The sequence below is a fragment of the Dicentrarchus labrax genome, unplaced genomic scaffold, assembly GCF_905237075.1.
Source record: "Dicentrarchus labrax unplaced genomic scaffold, dlabrax2021, whole genome shotgun sequence".
NCBI classification, from domain to species: Eukaryota; Metazoa; Chordata; class Actinopteri; family Moronidae; genus Dicentrarchus; species Dicentrarchus labrax.
Window position 1 is genome coordinate 14,601,675 of NW_026136702.1, and position 20,311 is coordinate 14,621,985.

At 40.8% G+C, this 20,311-nt stretch overlaps 1 protein-coding gene across 31 annotated transcripts in view; it reads left to right on the forward strand.

Annotated features, from left to right (window-relative positions):
* The window catches only part of ank3a (ankyrin 3a), a 125,051-nt gene that overhangs the window by 85,320 nt on the left and 19,420 nt on the right, over positions 1 to 20,311 (forward strand). For 15 of the 31 annotated variants that reach the window (XM_051428423.1, XM_051428369.1, XM_051428428.1 and 12 more), the window contains 16 exons: positions 141 to 213; positions 4,838 to 4,961; positions 8,816 to 8,918; positions 9,819 to 9,869; positions 10,603 to 10,712; positions 11,555 to 11,587; positions 12,469 to 12,693; positions 12,949 to 13,103; positions 13,477 to 13,688; positions 13,900 to 14,107; positions 14,459 to 14,555; positions 15,856 to 16,084; positions 16,212 to 16,337; positions 16,763 to 16,885; positions 17,420 to 17,446; positions 18,930 to 19,011. In XM_051428423.1, the coding sequence (XP_051284383.1) occupies positions 141 to 213; positions 4,838 to 4,961; positions 8,816 to 8,918; positions 9,819 to 9,869; positions 10,603 to 10,712; positions 11,555 to 11,587; positions 12,469 to 12,693; positions 12,949 to 13,103; positions 13,477 to 13,688; positions 13,900 to 14,107; positions 14,459 to 14,555; positions 15,856 to 16,084; positions 16,212 to 16,337; positions 16,763 to 16,885; positions 17,420 to 17,446; positions 18,930 to 19,011 (1,978 nt within the window). Of the gene's footprint in view, positions 1 to 140; positions 214 to 2,306; positions 2,933 to 3,793; positions 4,318 to 4,837; positions 4,962 to 6,374; positions 6,387 to 8,815; positions 8,919 to 9,818; positions 9,870 to 10,602; positions 10,713 to 11,554; positions 11,588 to 12,468; positions 12,694 to 12,948; positions 13,104 to 13,476; positions 13,689 to 13,899; positions 14,108 to 14,458; positions 14,556 to 15,855; positions 16,085 to 16,211; positions 16,338 to 16,762; positions 16,886 to 17,419; positions 17,447 to 18,929; positions 19,012 to 20,311 lie in introns of those variants that run through there. The other 16 variants (XM_051428396.1, XM_051428408.1, XM_051428417.1 and 13 more) reach the window with 13 other exon arrangements.

Consider the following 20,311-nt stretch of genomic DNA (forward strand, 5'->3'; position numbering starts at 1 on the left):
AACACCTGCTCATCTTTTCCATTTGAAACTGGTTTCAAGTTTCAGGGATTTTTCCAGAATATAGATATGTTTTAGCAATATAATGTTATAATATAATGACAAAGCTGGATTGTTCAGTTGTCTTCTTTTCACATTCACAGAGCGCTTCAGAAAAACACAAAATCAACGTCCCAGAGACCATGAATGAGTTCCTCGACATGTCAGACGATGAAGGTATGTGAAGAATGCTAAAAGCTTTTCTTCATTCACATAATTTTTTATCCATTGAGTACTAAAATTAAATTAATTGATATTTGCAAACTGTTGTTGTGACTTGATTTGAGTAAACCATTTGATCAATACACTGCATGATTTCTATACACTTATGACTGTGTGCTATGTGATGTTGTCCTAATAACACAGTCCGGGCCAATGTGCCAGAAATTCTCAATGAGGAGTCTTTTTCAGATGTTGATGAAGGTATTTGTCACCAGTTTGCCTCCACCGTCCTGTTTTTTGTGCACGCTTCAGCAGAACTCACCTGCCTTGTTGAAGAGCTAACCATCAAGTCTTTGCTATACTACTATTCAGCTTTGCTGTTCATTTTCCATTAAAAAAGTCTCCACTAAAAAATCATAATACACTCACTTTCCACTTACACAGATTGCTGTGGTTATGCACTTTACTTTTTCAGCTGTGAATCAGACAGATATCCTATTGATGTCAAGTTACTCTCATATCAAGAGCCAATAAGAGGGTCAGTCAGAGCAGATATTCTAGTCAGTTTTTTATTTTATTTTCTGTATTTATTTGCCATCATCCATCTTGTCCAAAAAATATATCAGCGAACATTAAATTATTGAACAGTTTTATCCTTGAATCTGGTTGGGTTTTCTGTCAGGTTTGAGTGTCCTGTTTCTGTTCCCAAACAGACACTGTTGATGTTATTTTTACTGCAACTTAAAAACACATTTGTTATTTTTAACTATACTCGCACACCATCCGTCTCAAGGCTACTGCATGATTCTCCTCATCAAAGATACATCGTGAAGAGTCATCTCATCTTCAACTCATGCAATCTCTTTGCAGGAGTTGCTGTGAGAAAATGAAAATGAGGTCAATGTGACTCACTCTTATATTTCAGATGACAGCCTATGAAGAGACCTGCGTACTTTGAGTGAAATAATCTTGTCCTACTGTATGTGAACCTTGATAAATTACATAACATTAATGATGTCATAGCAGACGAATAGCTGCTGTAGCTCTGCAGACCCAAATAGCACTGCCAAGTTTATGGTACAAGTCACATTGTTTGAGGCTGCCCACTCCAGTCTTCTGTCCTTTGTTTTGGAACCACAGAGTCAACAGGCCTGTAAAATTGATGAGCTTGTTCATGGGCTGTTGCTTAGGGGACAGCCGGGGAGGGGTGTGGAGTTTCTATGTCAGGTGATACAGCCAGACTCAACAAGTTGCGTGCATACACATATCAGGTTATAACAGATGAGTTTGTACTGTAGCTGTATGATGAACATCCTCATTGCCATATGATTCAGTGTGTTATCACTACCGCGCAGGATTTATAAATAAGCGTATCCATGGTCTCATATACTCCACATAAACTGTTTATACTGTGTGCATAATTCATCAGCATTGTACTTGTGCAGCGCAGCCTTGATATTCCTTTTGACCAACAGAAGTAGCACTAGAGTGGCTTCAGTTAGCTGTGTGTGTGTGTGTGTGTGTGTGTGTGTGTGTGTGTGTGTGTGTGTGTGTGTGTGTGTGTGTGTGTGAAAGAAGGAGTTAGAGGAAGTTAAGTTTCCACATCTCTCTTTAATCCTACATGAGGGGAAGCCAATCCTATTAGGCTGTAGGTTGGAGTGGTTGTAACTGGTCACTCCTGGTCTCTGGCTGTTGTGTATGTGTATGTGTGGCCTGCCTCTGCAATCACACGCTCATCTCATGCTTTCTATAGACTACTATAGCCACTAATTGTCTCATCTTAAGAGAACAACTTAACTCCTCGCTCTGCTGTCAGAGTGTCTCCATAATCCCTATAGCACTGGCCTCACAGGATATTATTACTACAGTTGGTGTATGTATGCTGAAGGTCTTTAACTGTCAAACACCTCTTGCATAATTGTTCTAAACTCACTTATTCTTGTGCAAGTTGTAGCCACTGTGTGCAACATGTAGAAAGGAAGAACTAGACAGAGAAATGTTGCTCAACATTCTTTTTAATGGCAAAATGATGCCTGCTGCGGTTATTTCATCATTATTTTAAGCCCCACTCCCAGTGCTTTGACCTATAGACAGACTCCCTCAATGACTTACACCATAGAGGAAGAAAAAGGCAGGAGGAGTATTCAGTGAGAGTTTTCTTCTTCTCTCCGTCACTGTCTCCTACACTGAGGTTCCCAAGCATTTGGCCTGTCAGCTGACTGTGCTCTCCACAGAGCGGCGGCCCCTGTTGGCTCTCTTCAGTTTGTTGTTGGATGCTGTTGAGCCAGAGAGCACCGATACTTTCTCTCTGTAAATCCAATGAGATGAGCTTTTTGTTGAGCCGCCTGCAGGAGAATTAACCCCGGTGTGGCCGCAGACGTCAGATGGCTCGGACTCGGACTGCTTCTGCTCAGCAATGTGCACTGTTTTGGAGCAAGGGGACCTAAAACTTTGAGTTTGAGTTGTATTTCTTTGCGGAGTGGTAGAACGGCAGAGATGTGCGCACCAGCTAAAAAAACGCGCAAGTTAGAGTGGAGTTAAGTGCGTGGGGTGAATAGAGGGCAACATTTTCCATCAGCACCAGAAGCACTGAATGGACCACTTGATAGTCTTCACCTCACACTGGATTTACTTTTCATCCTGGGAACGTTTTGTGGAGCTTTAGACAAAAAACAAAAAGAATAGAAATAACATAGAAGAAGACTTGTGATCAATATGGCTGCGTTAGAGAAAGGTAAGTCGTTAAAGCATCAGAGGAAGAAGTTTGAATGGCCGGTGTTAGAGTTTGTAAAAAAGCCGCAGAGGATCGACCGACACACAGAAAGTGATGTCATTATATAAGAGCCGATGGGAAATTGTGTCATTATCGTTTTCCTGTTTTGTTGTTTTTAGTTGTCCACCAGAGTATGACAGAGATTGATGGTAATTCCCTCAGTCTTTTGTATCTGCGGAGAAAGAATGTTTGATAAAGGTACTTCAAGTTCAAAATATACAATAGAAAGTGTGTGTGTGTGTGGGGGGGGGCGGTTTCTGTGCTTGTGTGTGTGTGTGTGTGTGTGTGTGTGTCTGTCTGTGTGTGTGTGTGTGTGTGGTTGGGTTCCTGAGCTTGAATGGGACGGTGATACATTATTACAGCAGCAGGGAGCCGATTGTTTTCCAGTGTTGTCAAGTTGGACAGACACAGCTTAAAAAAACACAGGAAGTTGGGTGATCAACGCTACCGTCAGAATAAAAGCAAGTAAGCCTCAGGAAAACACAACCTGTCTTTAATGCGTGTCAGTTTTCTTGAGTGGGTATAAGTTTTGGACTGATGGCAAAAGTGGTGTATTTGACATTTTGCTCTTATGTTAGTTTGTAACCGTCACTCTCATAACTTATGCTGATAAATACCAAATGTTCAAAGCATTCCTTTCAAGTCATTTTGTTACTAGGGAATTAATACAGTAATGAATAGACTTAGATAATGAGCTGATTTATTACACTTCTTAACAAAACAACTAACAAAACAATAGAATACATTTAACATAAAAATAATGTGTCATGCCCATTTATTTGGAAGTGTTTGACCACACAGAGCAACTGCATATTACTTTTCTATAGTCCTAGACTACTGTTGTAGACTGTGGAAGTTGTGACAGAAGTTGATCATTTTTCCAGTAAGATGATGGGATGTAAATCACGATTATGGCAGAAAAACCTGATGAAAGCATATTAATGCAACCATGGCTACAATATTTCCCTTTAGTGAATATTTAGTTTCCTAATGTACTTTTAGAGAGTTGATTTGGTCACGTGGTTCCATGACTGTTGAATAGTAGGTCGCTGGCTGCTCTCATTGTCTCCGGTAAAAGTTTGACAACTGTGAAACCGTGTCACCCTCCCGGTTTTATTTTGAAATCTGACACCGGAAACGCCCACTTTTAATGCCATCTAACTTGACAGTGGTGCTGGTGTGTGATCGGAGTGCGGCAGTATTGAAGGTAGGGGGAGGGGCTGCGGTGAAGGAGCAGAGTGTTGCAGGCAGGACAGAGCCGGACATGAGGGAGAAGGGGAAACACAGTAGCCGCTCCGCCGGCTTCGTTGACCGGCGTGTCATCGTCCACCGGTCCGCCGATCGAGGTGCGATGCGGTTCTACACTCTCTGCTTATTGTCTTGCTTATTGTGCTGCGGCTTTAGTTGCTGTTAAAGCCTCTGCTGCGCTCTGTTTCTGGCTGTTGTGAAAGGGAGCTGCGTTTGGTTTTACAGGAGAGCTCCAGATATACCGCAAAGTGGCTTTGCTGCTGCCTCTGATGGCATTTCCCTATTAAAAAAAAATGAATGGTGTCTAACCTCTAAAACAGTCAGGCATCGGCGCTGCTCTGTGTTGCAGCTTCATCTTGTTGTGCCACTGTCAGATGAATAGACAGAAAGAAAAGTTGCAGGGGGGCTATGCAGTTGCAGTGAGGTATGTGGGGCTTAACGACAGAGTGGTGTTGATAAATGATCCGAGGCCTCCTCTAAGTACCATAATGAAATAAGTGGAGGGACTGATGTCGGCAGTGAGGGCTTGTTTTTCTTCCTGAGGTGCCGCATCGCATCTCGGATCCCGGATTGGCTTTTGAAGTTAACAGGAGGATTTTTATGATTTCCCCCCACCAGGTGAGGATGCGATGACCGGGGACACGGACAAATACTTGCGGCCTCAGGACCTCAAAGAGCTGGGGGACGACTCTCTCCCCCAGGAGGGGTACATGGGTTTCAGCATAGGAGCTCGCTCAGCCAGGTAAGCGCCTGTCATTTATATTAGATAGGAATGAAAACCACTGATTTACTGTGGTGCAGTGGGTCAACTATTGGTCCAGCTTGTCCTTAGAATAATGTGGCCAGATGGCTGACACTGATTGAAGTCTGTGACATTATATTTTGCTGTTGATGTTGTGTTTGTTATATACACACAGATTTATGTATCTGATGGAGATTCAGGTTTTCTAGATTGTATAGTGGATGTTAGACTGGAACAGGCTATATAATGTACATCCCCTCCAACACACACTCACATTCACACATACACAAAAACAGAATAATGGAAATCGCCAGAGAAAGCAGCTGGAAAGTTGCCATCTAATGATTCAACCTGACATAATGATTCAGCGTTTTGTGTGGCCTCATTCAAACTCAGGCAAAGATTACAAATGGCCCATAGTATGTAACACAAGCGATATAAGCCCTATCTTTGAACTTCTCTGTGAACAGCTGCACATCAGGATTTGGCACAGGCCTAACCACAGTTTCAAATAGTGGACAAAGTATGTAGTGGAAAACTGGCACGCTCCAGTGAAAACACATCAGCGGCACACAGGACAAATGCTGTGCAGCTCCAGAGTGTATTGTAGCCGTACTAACAGATGGCAGATGCGCTGTGATGGTTGGATTGATAAAAACAACTACAGTAACTGTGACAGGAAGCTGCTTACATCAGCGGGCCACAGCAAACAAGGGAAACACTGAATTAGACTGAGAGATTCCATGTAAACAAGTTTGTTTGCGCATGGGTTGATATTGGAAAGAGTTTGGAAAGAGGTAATAAATTAGATGATGTAAATTTTTTGTTAGCTGTTTAAAATATTCAAAGAGATTGGTGACAACATTTGAGAGATTGAGTTTTCAGTTATTTCCCTAAAGTGCTGTTTGTTTACTACTGTTAACAGTTTATTGATATGCCTAGAACAAATGCTTACTACAAGTAAAGTTATGAGTTATTTTTGTAAACATTTTACAGTTGCTTTTCTGTTATTACATATGAAGTAGAAGAACAGGTTCTTTAGATGTCTCTTTGCAGAGGTGTGTGCATGTAATGCTTTGAAATACTGTATTTTATTGATCAATGAATGTATGATGCTGAGCAAATTCTTTGCTTTTCCTTACCTTTCTGTTTATGACATCGACATTGCATGGTTTGCTTTTTGACTTGGCTGCACACACACACACACACACACACACACACAAGCAAACACTTGCAAAAACCTAGACTCACTTGTGCCTAGTCTCAGTGTACAACCATGCAAAAGCACAGCATCAATGTCATATGGGGAAAAAAGAAAGCCACATCATGCTTGAATGTCTTCAAAATGCTTTGCTTTTCACTCTACTATTTTGTTCTTTTCCTTGTTTTCCTGCACCCTTTCCCTCATTCTAGCCCTAGACTCAGGTAAGAAAAGAGTAGTAGTTGTAGTGGGAGTAGACAACATTAGCTGTGAATGGTGTCCCTCGTTTGTGACCCTTTAAACTACTGTTTAACCCCCAACACTTCACCCATAACATCGCTAACCCAAACCATGAATCCTCCATCATACATTGGTGTCATCCAGTGTTGTCGTTGTCTGTTCGTGGTAGCAGATTTGTCACTTCGTTGCCGTCATGTGTTGTACTTTGGGATCATCACCATTCACCTTGTTTTCTCGTCTGTCTAAGAAAATCATCTGCATAATGAAAAAGTATTTATTTTAGGTGTGGGACACTTGCTGGAATGAGAAAATAAAAGCCGCACAGTCTTTTTTTCAGTTTGAGTTGTGTGGATTAATCCCCTAATTTGTTGATGTGGCTTTTTACCAAGTGGCAAGTTATCTATATCTTTGTAGTGCCACTGAGTGTAACTTCCAGGGATCAAACACATCACTTTATTTATAATCCATCCCTTGAATCCACCCTATTTATATGTTAGTAATTGGGGATGTCCCAAAATTATTCAGGATGATTCTGGATGTTAAATTTGTGGTTTGCAGAGATGGAAACTTAACTCTGATCCCCCGCATACATCAAGGACAGACACTCGGTCACATACGCAGATGCATACAACACTCACATTGACGCCCTATGACTCACACAATGTCTCTTTAAGACCACACAGATGCCTTCCTATAAAGGACCATTGGCATATACATGGGGATGCAAGACAAAAAAACAAATTGTTTGGCTAATGGGGAGTGTAGTTTACTGCAAGGAAGAGGAAGAAGACTTATTGATTAACAGTGAAATTAATGGAGTGGTGTGGAAAGGGGAAGGGAGGTGACAGAGAAGGATGACGGTAAAGGGAGCAGGTAGAGATAAAGTGAAAAAAGTCGTGGGAGCGTGAGTCTAAAATGAAGAGATAATGGGACAGCGTTATAAAGGAGAGTGCTGCTAGGTGCCATGACATGCAGAAATAGATGCAGGAAACACAGAAGGAAATGGAAAAGCACGTATGTGTAGGGAGGAGAGGAGGATGGACAGAATGAGAAAGAGGAGGAAGCTGTGAAGAACAAACAGAGTACGGCTGAGAGCGGATGGATGGGAGGGGGGTTCGTAGTGCGGTGCTGCCATGCCAGCGAGTCCATTCAGGCCGCACAGAGTTGCTTGGTAACTTCGATGGTGGGGTAGGCAGGCTGTGCTGAATAAAGGGCTTCTCTCTGTGCTGAATAGTGTGCCCACTCAAACACGCTGAGCTCTGCATTTTCTCCCCCTCGCTCTCTCCCGTTCTCACCCCTCCGTGCTCACACACAGGACACATCAATATACATATATACGGTAACAAACTGACAAAATAAGGCACAGAGTTGTCGGCTTCGTCCCTGGGATTGCATCTTTTTGCAACCCCTTTATAGTGCGCAAATGCATACAAAAACACACTCATTATATAAGTTATTTACGTGCTTACACACTCAAGTGCACATATTTGAAGCAACTGCGTGTTCACGCAGACATTTTGGTTCTTCTGCGCTGATCAAATTCTTGTAGCGAAAACAGCACAAGAAAAAAAAAACCCTGAAAGAAGTCTAGAGCACTGCATTGAGCCTGAGAGGCTGCAAAAATAGGCACACGTCACCACACACACAGCCATAAAGCAGACTGCAGCAAGACAGATAGAAATGACCAGCTTCCTTTTTGTGTTTTGCAGCTCTGAAACAGGTCTAGGTCAGCTGCTAATCTTAGACTAAAGCAACATCGGAACAGTTTGAGTAAATCTTTTGAGTGAATCTTATTTCTGTTACTGTCAGTAAAAGATCTGCACGGAGACTTCTTGTGGTTTAAAGACTCTCACTTGCCAGCCAGGTGCAAATACATAGAGTCCACTAACCTGTCTTATTCCATCATTTAGACACATTTAGTTGCATCTGTGTTCATAATGCACACCTACCACACCTGACCTGGGACCTTCTTTTTACTGTGTTGGGTTGCAGTTTTCAGCAGACCAGGGGACAAATCAAAGGGAATATTGTCTAATATCTACTTAAAATATCATGACTCATAGAATTATTATGGATTGCCAGTGCAGCTAATTATAGAAATGATCAAGCAAACGTCTGTTTCCTTTCAGTTAGTCCTCTTTCCCTTTATCTCTTAATGCAAACAAACTGACCTCTCATTTCCATCTCTGAATACCTGCTGCAGTATCTGATCCTTGTTCCACTGCGGGCTCTTCCGCCTCACTCTATTTTCCACTTATTACTTTTGGACTCTCTCTGTCCAGTAAGTAAAAAAAAAACCTGGTTCCCTGGAGGTTGCATGTAGTAATGGATTCCTTGCTTTTTGTTTTATGCCGTGTTCCCCTGCCCATCACTTGTTGTTGCCCGCGGCACTGGGTTGCCTGGTAACATGTAGCCTCCGCTCCTTCAGTTCGGATAGGTCCAACACACTCAACCGGAGCTCCTTCGCAAGGGACAGTATGATGATTGAAGAGATTCTGGCCCCCACAAAGGACACGGTAAGATCCATTTCTTGTCTTCCTCATCATCTTTTGTTTAGTTTCTCCTCTATATCTTGGCCCTTTTTCACCTTATATACACAACCTTTTTCTCTTTCTCTCAGTCTATGATCACATTTTCCTTCCTTGGTACCTTTAACTGTCTTGTTGTTAACTGTTTTTCAAGTTTTAGCTTTAGCTGTCTTTCTGTCAAGGGCCTGGTGAAAACACAGGCTGGGTAGAATTGAAGCAGGGAGCAAGGTAGCTTTACTTGTCTTGCACAAAGGTCATAACAGAAGCAGTGCTGATGCCATGCTTGCTTTTGCCAAAGTGCTGAGGGTGAGTGTAAAGCACCTTGACGAAGAGTTTATTCAAACTTAAGGGCTTTCGGAGGCCCCCCTTTGCTTTCTCATGGAAAAACACAGTGCTCTGCAGAGCTCGTCTTGCCTGTCCAATGCTTGTTTTGGTGGCCAGAAGCAAAAACAAAACTGTAACCACCTACATTATAAAAAATATATCCCCCAAGTTCAATGACAACATCACCCAAGATCTCAAACTAGACATGGCCAAAATATGCACTTACCTCAACTCTCTTCTTTTACAAAATAAGCAAACATGTTTGACTTCCAAAGAGCTTCCCATTAAATCTACATCTAATTGAAAATATACATGAGGTCAAATCATGTTGATACATATGATATATGAAGTTTCAGTCATAATCACATCAACTACGATCTACAGTGGGATTGCTCGAATTTAGATGCCTAAATCATTGGACCATCTCATCTTCGCAGAAATAAGATCATATTTTTTTTTTTGGTGGAAATTGGATCCTTTAGTGAAACAGTATCATAAATTCATTTGTCTGGACCACACAGTTCCCTCCGTGTCATTTCTGAACTGTCTCTCTTCTCCCCTAAGCTTCAGAGTGTCTGTAAAGACATTTCCTACTTGGTTGACCCACTCAATAAGGTATAAAGTGTTCATGGGTGACCCATTTGTCAGTTTTGTTATTTTTCTGTCACAGTGGTTCAGCTCTCATTTCTCATTTCTTGTGAGTTTTGCTCTTTGTATATTTGTTTGTTTTGGGTCTATGCCATTCTCATCTCTATCATTAGTACTGTGTTTAGTGAATCGACGTTCCCATGCTACTTTATGAGTTCTCACGATTCGGTGTTCACATACATAACGATTTAGTAAAGCTGTTTTCCAGTATGTAGTTTTTCATCGTTGCACGTTTATGTGTATTGCCACTGCAAAGTTATAGTAGTGCATTTACTGTGCTATTTATTGTGTCTTTTTGTGCTGATTGTGGTGAGACTTTGGATAAGGGTGACACAATTTGTTGAAACATGAATCAAGAAGGTGTAAATGTTAATAGCTCATTGCTCCATACCATGCATGACTTGGGGGTTGCGAAAAAAAGTCAATGTACTGATGAATAATTAGCTAATGAGAACCTCTTTCCTTCCATTCACTATTTCCTGTATGTCCTTTATTCGTTTTTTCTCACTGATTTATCTGCTTTCGATCTGTCATCTCCTCCATCTTGATGTTATTCCTTTTCATTCTCTTTGTTCTTCTCACCCCTCGTTCACCTTTGTCTTTTTTCACCTCAATCTCTATCTGCATTTCCTCCCGCTCTTAAATCTCCTCTTTCTTTGTCTTGTTTCTTCACCTCTGTCTTTGGATCCTCTTCTCCCAGCACCTGGCCGTGACCAGAGACTACAGCTCGGAGTGTATGCGCCGCTACAGCTGGACTCCGGACACCATGGACCACAGCCACAACACCGTGTCCAGCCCCATTCACTCTGGGTAAGAACTGCTGTACTGCCTCATCAGATCTGTCAAGGTAGATTTTTACCAGCATACACACCTCACACACAAGCACAATGTGCATGTACATTCACATAACTGTTGCAGATATCACACATTTTATATGCTCACTGCACACAACTGTTGAACTGTCTTTTGTTCTCTCCCTAAGAGTCAATATTCAGCAAACCCTGCAGCACTGATGCAGATAAGGTGCAAGGCTGTGGGATTTCTGCAGTGCTACTACTGTACACATGACATTATAACAACAAAAGACACAGCTCATCCTGTAAAGCTCTCATATCATACCATAAGTCTGGAGACATGGCCCAGAAGTCACCCCCCACGCTCAATGACATGCTCTTTTTCTATCATCACAGAAACAAAGTACAGACTCATGACTCCTGTGTTTCATTTGGCTAAACTGATAATATTTTGCTCTCAACGTCATTCACATACTTTGAATATATGACGTCGTAAAACTGTTAAGGTCTGCTCTAAGTAAACCGTTCTGCCTTTGCACAGAACTGAATGCATTCTTTCTTTGGTGTTATGCTCATAAATGAAGTACCGGGATCTGTCTTGCGCAGTTATGGTTCTGTATCCCAATTTTTACTCATTATTATGCCTTGTGTATTATTTTGTACATTGTCATTATGTCCTCGGTGTGTCTTATGTTTTCTGTTTGTTTGTTTCCCTTGTTTTTCCATCCCTGTAGTTTTTAATCTTTCTGTCATCTCCAGTAGTTATTACAGATCCCAACAGTGATTGTGAAACATTGATACTAAAACTAGGTTCTGGGGGTTTGCCTCCTGCATTGCCTCCATGTGTTTATTTTGCAGCTTCTCCTCCCCGCTCCCTCAGTATGACTCCAGGTGATGACTGAGCTCGCTGCTTTCACCCATGATGCCGCAGTGATATCACCCACTCCTCCACCTCTGTTTCCCCTCTCACCTCTTCTCTTGTTAGCCCTTCTCTCCTCCTCCAGTCTGTGCTCATCTCATCCGTGTGGTCTGGTGTTTCATTTGCACTGCCTAGTTATTAGAAGTGTGTCGTCAACGTGTTTGGAAGTCTTTCATTGATGTGCCATCTTTCTTTCTCTCACACAGTGCACATTAAAAATAAATCTTCCTCAACAACATTTGCAACATACAGTATAGAAAAAGCAAAAAGAGAGTACATAACACAACACATGTAGTGACAAGGCATAAGGACTGCTCATGAAATGTGCATAAACAGTTTTTATTTGCTAACACCCAACTCCATCCTCACTCTCTACAATAATGATATTAATGGGATGCCAAAAAGTGCTCTTATGTGGGACATACACATATTAATCACATTAACCCTATCTTGGTGAAACATCTGTGGAGGTGTTTAATATTTGATCACTGAATGCTGCTTTAGAGGAACTGAAACCTTGACAATAGTCTCACCTTCAGCCTCAGAACTGGAAACTAAACTTTCTGCAACCCTGTTTAGTTTCAGACGGTTTAATGTTCTAATTCGAGGCAGGCCAAGGCGAGAACTGCCAACTTTCAGAACTCAAAGCATCTTTTTTTCCTTCTTTCTATCGTTCTGTCTCTTGCTCTTCTCTATTTATGTTATCTTCTCTCTTTTCCTTACTTTGTTTGGGTGTACGGTGATCACAGCATGGGAATCGTCCTTTCACTTTTGTCCGTGGTATGGCTTCTGACTATCTTTCTCTCTGTCTATGGTTTTTCGTCCTCTAACATTGTTCTTTTTCATCGTGCAGGTTCTTGGTCAGCTTCATGGTGGATGCCCGCGGTGGTTCAATGAGAGGAAGCCGCCACAATGGCATGCGCATCATCATCCCTCCCAGGAAGTGCACAGCGCCCACACGCATCACCTGCCGGCTGGCCAAAAGGCATAAACTGGCCTACCCCCCACCCATGGTGGAGGGAGAGGGGCTGGTCAGCCGGCTGGTGGAAGTCGGACCAGCTGGGGCTCAGTTCCTCGGGTAGGATACTTGGGACCTTCTTTTTACTGTGTTGGGTTGCAGTTTTCAGCAGACCAGGGGACAAATCAAAGGGAATATTGTCTAATATCTACTTAAAATATCATGACTCATAGAATTATTATGGATTGCCAGTGCAGCTAATTAACCAGTAATTATGACTGAATCAAAGAGACCTTCTCAAGCCCCCTAAAGTTTGTGGTTTCATCGACCGATTTCCTCACACTGTGTTTTATTGTGCTGTAATTTCACTTTCAGTCCTGTGATTGTGGAGATCCCTCATTTTGGTTCCATGCGGGGGAAAGAGAGGGAGCTGATTGTTTTGAGGAGTGATAATGGTGACACATGGAAGGAGCACCAGTCTGATTTCAGACCAGAAGACCTCTCTGAGCTGCTTACTGGAATGGATGAAGGTAAAGGAAAGGTTAACGAAAGTTACAGTTAGTATATATAGATAGTTAGTTCAGAGTGTTCCGCAATATGACTGAAAGGTTAATGGTGAACTGAACTACTTACGAAAACCTGTACTACGTAACCCAAGCCAATATGTCATATGGTGACCTAGAAAATTTTCACTCCTGTTTTTCTTTTTTACTCAATCTGTTCAGCCTATTTAGTGTCCTCTTTTGTTGTGACACTGACCAAAATGCCATACCTCAATAGCACCTAACATTTTAATGCACTAATAATTTCAGAATTTATATTTAATGACTTTTTAGGAAACAGACAGCAACCATTTAATGTTGCATTAAGTCACATTTATAAAGGTAATATTTTCTGTCACAGAGCTGGACAGTCCTGCCGAGTTGGAGAAGAAGCGCATTTGCCGCATTGTCACCAGAGATTTTCCTCAGTATTTTGCTGTGGTGTCGCGGATCAAGCAGGAGTCTAACCACATGGGTCCTGACGGAGGCTTACTCTCCAGCAGCACTGTGCCCATGGTCCAGGCCTCGTTCCCACATGGGGCTCTCACCAAGAGGATCCGTGTTGGCCTGCAGGTACAGCTCAAGTTTAATCTGTGTCATGGCTCTGCTTTTTTTGTTGCAAGTACTGTACATTGACTTATTATTTATTTATACCTGACCTATTTTTTGTAGAATATTTGAATCTACCTCAACAGGAAAGTTCAGGAAAAGTTTAAATAAACAGAAGTTTCATCAACAAACAAATATTGAGTCTCTTTCTACGTCTTCCTGTGTTTGTGTTTAGGCCCAGCCTGTACCAGATGACATGGTGAGAGCAGTCCTTGGGAACAGAGCCACCTTCAGCCCCATCGTCACTGTGGAGCCCAGGAGGAGGAAGTTCCACAAGCCGATCACTATGACAATCCCTGTCCCACCTAGATCGGCAGAAGGCCATCCCAGCGGCCACCGAGGCGACTCTGCACCCTGCCTGCGTTTGCTCTGCAGCATCACAGGCGAGTAGACTATATATATAACTAGAGCATGACAACACTATAGCAATAACACTATCCAAACTGCCTCTTGCAGGACGAGCTTTGATTTTCAAGTTATTTCATACAAATAGTCATTGTATCCTTTGATGTTAATGTTATTTGTAACACTATTTTTTATCCATTTATTTTACATAAAACAGATTTAGTAACTCACCATGATTTAAATAGCCATGGGCACACTAGGCCCACTTTGTTGTCAAAAGCTACTGGTAAATAGAGGGGAGATAAAGAACTAATGAGGACTGTGAAAGCTAAAACACTTACTAGGCTAGAAAGGCAGTGAGCTCATCTTTTGGCCCCTGTTCCATACAGGAGGGACGTCTCCTGCCCAATGGGAGGACATCACCGGTACCACACCACTGTCCTTTGTAACTGATTGCGTCTCCTTCACCACAAATGTGTCGGCCAGGTGAGATACGTACACGCAAACACACACACACACACACACACACACACACACACACACACACACACACACAACAGAACGCAGTTGAAGATAACAAAGACACAAAGGGGAGTATTTTTAATGCCATATAGTGAAGTTTTAATGCCTTTTCTTTTTTCGTATAATTGTAAACTGAGTATCTGTGTCATACAAAAAATGACATTTGAAGATGTCTTCTTGTGCTTTCGGAAAACTGTGATGGACATTTGTTATAGACTAAACAATAAATGAATTACATATAGTATAGTCAGTTTGATGGGACACTATAAAAACATTAATATATATATTAAATATTATTACAAAAATCTATGGGGAATTAAAATGGGCATTTTCCATTTGTATGAATAAAGCATTTTATTGATCTATTTGGCTCCCTATTGTGTCCTCGTAAAAAGTCTTGTTTCTCTTATTCTCCTTGTGTGTTAAGCAGAAAAGCAGTTTCCAATAGCTAGAAATTAAAAGCTTTATGTTGGTCCTACCTAGAGAAACATTGATTAGACGATACAACATATAAATCCAAAACATTTTTTATATCTGTATGATACATCTCAGTATTCCTGAAATGGGGACAGTGCAGAACCATGAAGCAATGAGAAGTTGGCAGTGAATGCCAAAATCTAGCACAAGAGGAAAAAGTCAAAATACTGTCAGTCTTTTCAACAGAATTCAAACTCTAGACATTTGTTAATTTTTACTGTCTTCAACATCTCCTTTTTTCTGATCAACTAGCTCTAACACATGGCTGACTTATTAATTGAATTAATTAAGTCACTTGATAGTAGTTTTTTTCTCCTCCTGATGCTCTCTAACCCGTCCTTCCTTACACATTTACCCAAGTGGTACAAAGTCACATCAAGCATACATTGTTGAGGCCTGCCTAGTAATAAGGCTGTTAAACCGACCTCAGCAAGTAAACGTTTTGCTTACAGTACGCAAAGTCATGACTTCTCCTCCTTACTAGATTGGAATCATGTGGTGAGTGTGCAGCCTGATATTAACTGAGCACTGCAATTGGATTACTACACAGCTGTCATGTGTTCACCCTTTAGAGAAACAACCCAGGTTGTTTAATTTATTACTACAGATGGTTACCTGCACTACAGTGTTTCAGCCCTATGAAATGTGATGCAGAAATGCCTTAAATGTGCAGTGCAGGTTTAGGCTGTTGTAAATCAAATTGTTCACTTAGTTGGCTCTGAGATTCCTAATTTTCTTTTTTGTCTCTCCCCCTCCTTTTCTCTTTCCTCCGGTCTTTCCTCTTCAGGTTCTGGCTCGCAGACTGTCACCAGATTCCTGAGACGGTGAGTCTAGCGTCTCAGTTATACCGGGAGCTGATCTGCGTGCCGTACCTGGCCAAGTTTGTGGTGTTCGCTAAGATGAATGACGCTGTTGAGGCTCGACTGCGCTGCTTCTGCATGACAGACGACAAGGTGGACAAGACCCTCGAGCAGCAGGAGAACTTTGAGGAAGTGGCTCGGAGCAAAGATATTGAGGTGGGGTTGTGTGATCATGTGGACTTGCAAACACTGCACTGCAATAAGAGAGTCTAATAAAGAACAAATTAATAAATCAATTATATATAATTTATTTTATTTATGTTTGGTCAATGGACTCCTGCAGGTTCTCGAGGGCAAGCCTATTCATGTAGATTGCTACGGCAACCTGTCTCCTCTCACCAAAAGTGGGCAGCAGTTGGTTTTTAACTTCTACTCCTTCAAGGAAAACCGACTTCCTTTCAACGTGAAGGTATAAAGCGGATCCCTCCTATCTCTGCTAGCATTTACTGTCTGTGTTATTCATTCTGGTCTCCTTCGTAAATGTGCCTTGCTGATTTAATTAAGTCCGAAATTATCATTCCTCTCCTAATTAGCTGACATTCATAGCAATAGCAATTTTCTTTTTCTTCATAGTCCAGTGTCATACTGTGGAATTAAGTGAAAGTCAATGTTATGATTCTCACAGATCCCAGCTACACACTATAACTAAAATTTTGTCCTAGTCTTTCAACATGCACGCTGACTGACAAGTTAAATGCATCCTTAAATCCACATACTGTAGGAGATTTTACCATTTTAGGAACATGCAATAAATTGAGGTGGAAAAAGGTGTTTTTTTTCACAATTGTTTGTTACATTCAACTTGTGATGCAGTGTTTTTGCTGTCTTCTGCAGATCAGAGATATGGGCCAGGAGCCATGCGGCCGCCTCTCCTTCCTGAGAGAGCCAAAATCCAGTAAAGGTCTTCCACAGACTGCCATATGCAATTTGAATATAACACTGCCAACCCACAAGAAGGTAGGATCACCATGTGTGAATAGTTCATCCTTTTAGGCCATGTCATATCATCTACATGTAAATGAAACTGAAATACAGAAATGTCATGACATCGAGAGGAGCAATTGAAGATCATTTGGTCTAGAAATGACTGCCTGCTGCTTGTGTCTTTTATTAGTGTAAAAGCCTGTGCCAGTCTTAAGACCCCACAACGTACACATGCAGCCACACATGCACATCGTGCTTTGTTCTATTGCCTGGCTCACTGTGGATACATGAGAATTATGCAAAAAAAAAAGAAAGAAACTTCTCATTTGTTTGTTTGTTGTGGTGTTGATTGATCACAAGAAACTGAAATTATTTTGCTTCTGCTTTTGTTATTTTGCTGTTTATTTTTTATTAATCCCATAAGATTTTTTCTGATGCCTTTTGTTGTTTTTGCTGCTCCATTTTCATCCCCTGAATTTTGTTTCCACCTCCCCGCTCACTATAACGTCCCTGCTCTCCATTGTGTCATCTTTCTCCTCTCCTGCAATGCATCTTGGAATACCACAGGATATGGAGTCTGATCCTGATGATGAGGTAAAACAGATTCTTCATCATCACATGGAACTGCTTCTTCTTTGTCGTCCTTTCTGTTGGCTTTACTGCAGATGTTGTAGTAAATATGTGTGTCGCAAATATTTTGTCTCCGTGCGGTACCTTGGTGTGAAAGATGCTTCTGACTGCACGTTTATTTACACAGCTACGTCATTGCTGAAGTGACCCCTTGTAGTGCATGAGTGGAAATGGCAGTTATTTTAATCAGCAAGAATTTATTTATTGTTGTCTTCATCCCAAGTCCAGTGGAGCCAATTGCTGTGCCACACCTCAGCTTGTTTTTCATCTCTATCTTCCTTTCCATACACGTTCAACAGGAAATCACCACGTCCCCCATCCTTAATATTAACTCATAGGAAGTTTCACACAGGACTATTGTATCTTTTGTCAGCTAACTCTTATCATTTGTCTACTTAGTCATTGTTTTGTTGTATTTGGGGTTTCCCTTCTTCACCCATGTCCTTGGCTTATGTTTAACAGAGAATACTAACTCTCTCAGCTGCATGCCAGAACAAAGTTTAATCAAAGGGAGATAAGGCTGTTTTTATGTTTGAGTATTTGCATTATATGTAGTGACCATGTGTGTTATGTTCCTTCTACATAAATTTATCAACCCACTCACCAGACTGAATGTTAATATTGGACAATTACACACCCAGATCATGTTCACTGACAGCATTTTCGAACGTTCAGTGCCAACATAAAAAGTATTCATATAATAACTACACATTCCAACTACAGTATGATTCATGGTATGGTTAAAGTTAGGCAAGCAACTTGGTTAAGGTTTGCAAAAGGTTTTGGTCATAGTTTCAAAAACCAACACTGATTGTCTAAAAGGTCACTGTCCACTTGCACAATAGACCGACATCCATCACACCAACTGTCACACCTTTTTCAACTTTTCACCTTGTTACATAAAGGGCACACTGTTAACTGCATTGGCTCTGAACGAGGGCATATGCTATGAACCATGTAATGCAGATTTGTCCAATATGAACATAATTCCAGGAGACTGGGCTAAATATGTACCATTGTTCTAATATCGAAATTGACACGATTACTACTATTATGTAGTGTCACCACATTTGATGATGCACGATAAGAGGACATTAATTTAACAGTACCTAACCTACCAAAGTCGGATTTGCCCATGCTTACCACTAAATGGAATAGTCCATACAGACACAGTACATAGTGTCTATAGCGATTTAATTGCAATGACATTGAGAATTGCAGTGAGTGAAGAGATGCAGGGAAACAGCCCATTACTCCCCAGAGTACACTACAGTTCACCTCCAGTGCCTCCTTGTGCCAGTATTAACAGCATGTACTGATTCACTAAAAACAGGACAGTGTTCATGCACTGCAGTATCTAAGTCAACTTCTTTAGATTAGATGATAGATAGCATTTCACCATATTTTTTATGTTAAAGCATCTTTTGTTCTTTTTTGTTTGTTTCAGACTGAAAAGCCAGAACGACGTCATACCTTTGCCTCCTTAGCTTTGCGTAAGCGCTACAGCTATTTGACCGACCCAGCAGCGAGTGAGTTTGCCATTTTTACCTACATGAAACTTTTAATATATTTCAGATATTTCTGTGATTTTAATCAGTGTTAGTGTCTAAAGGTCCCTTTATTCAGTGTACATATTTTTTTCATATACCCACCAGTATAGAAAGAGATCTACTTGACAAAACATGTTCACCTGACACATACTCTTTGATCATCTGTCACTCATCAAACATTTGCATGGTTTACTGTGTGTTACGCTTTGCTTACCCACCCCATGTTGACAAAAAGTCTCCCTGTTTCAACTGTTATGTTTTACATTTGTGGAAACACTGGGAATCAATGTCTGTCTGATCATTTATCATTTAAACAAAAAATGTTTTAATTCATGTTGAATAAAATATTCTTTTGAATTGTTCTCATTCTTTTAGTGGCCATTTCACTCTTATTGGCTTTATGATTGTGTGCGGCTGTGTATATTAATGTGGTAACAGGTTGCACTTTACATTAACTTGATTTCCCCGACTATGTTGGAGCAAGTATTTTTCTACAATATTAAATTTTTGCCATTTACAAAATAGTGGCATATATTTCCATGCAACCATTGTGTATTTAAGTATTCAATATTTCACACTGAACGTTTGGTATTGTCAGGACACAGATGTTTTAAAAATTAAGGTACGGTCTGTGTTTTATTATTCCAGCCTTGCCCATCTGAGTCTTTTGTAAAAAAAAATGTAACACTGATTTGATAAAATTTCAAATATATTCATAGCTATGACTTGAGAAATGTTGATTTAACTGAAAACAGAGACGATTCAAATATGACTTACATTGCAGTGCATACTGGACCAGCGTGAATGGCGGATTTACTGTTACCATATTTTGTAAAGTGCAACCTCATTTTATTTTTAACTCATGACCAAACAAGTTGAGTGATATTTATTTATTAATGGTATACACTTGTGGGGTCATCTCTGGCATTGAAAATGAACCAAATGAAAGGATAAACACATGTCAATCAAACATGTACAGTAAAAGGCACTGTTGCAAAGAGGCAAATAGATAAAGCACATCAAAAGTCAATGGAATTGTATTTTTTGGTTATCATGTCATTTTTGTCAACTCTACCATATGTCAAGCATTTTGTTCCTATACATGCTCTATTCTTTATTGGGTGTACTTTGTCATTAGTCACTGATTTTAGGCCACCATTTGTCATGTCATCCTGGGTTTTTGAATAAGGGCCTTTCTTACATTTCATGTGTAAAATTTTATCTTGCTCTGAATGATCCTGTTTCTGACTGACTCAAATTTCTCTTTCTGGTTTTTATG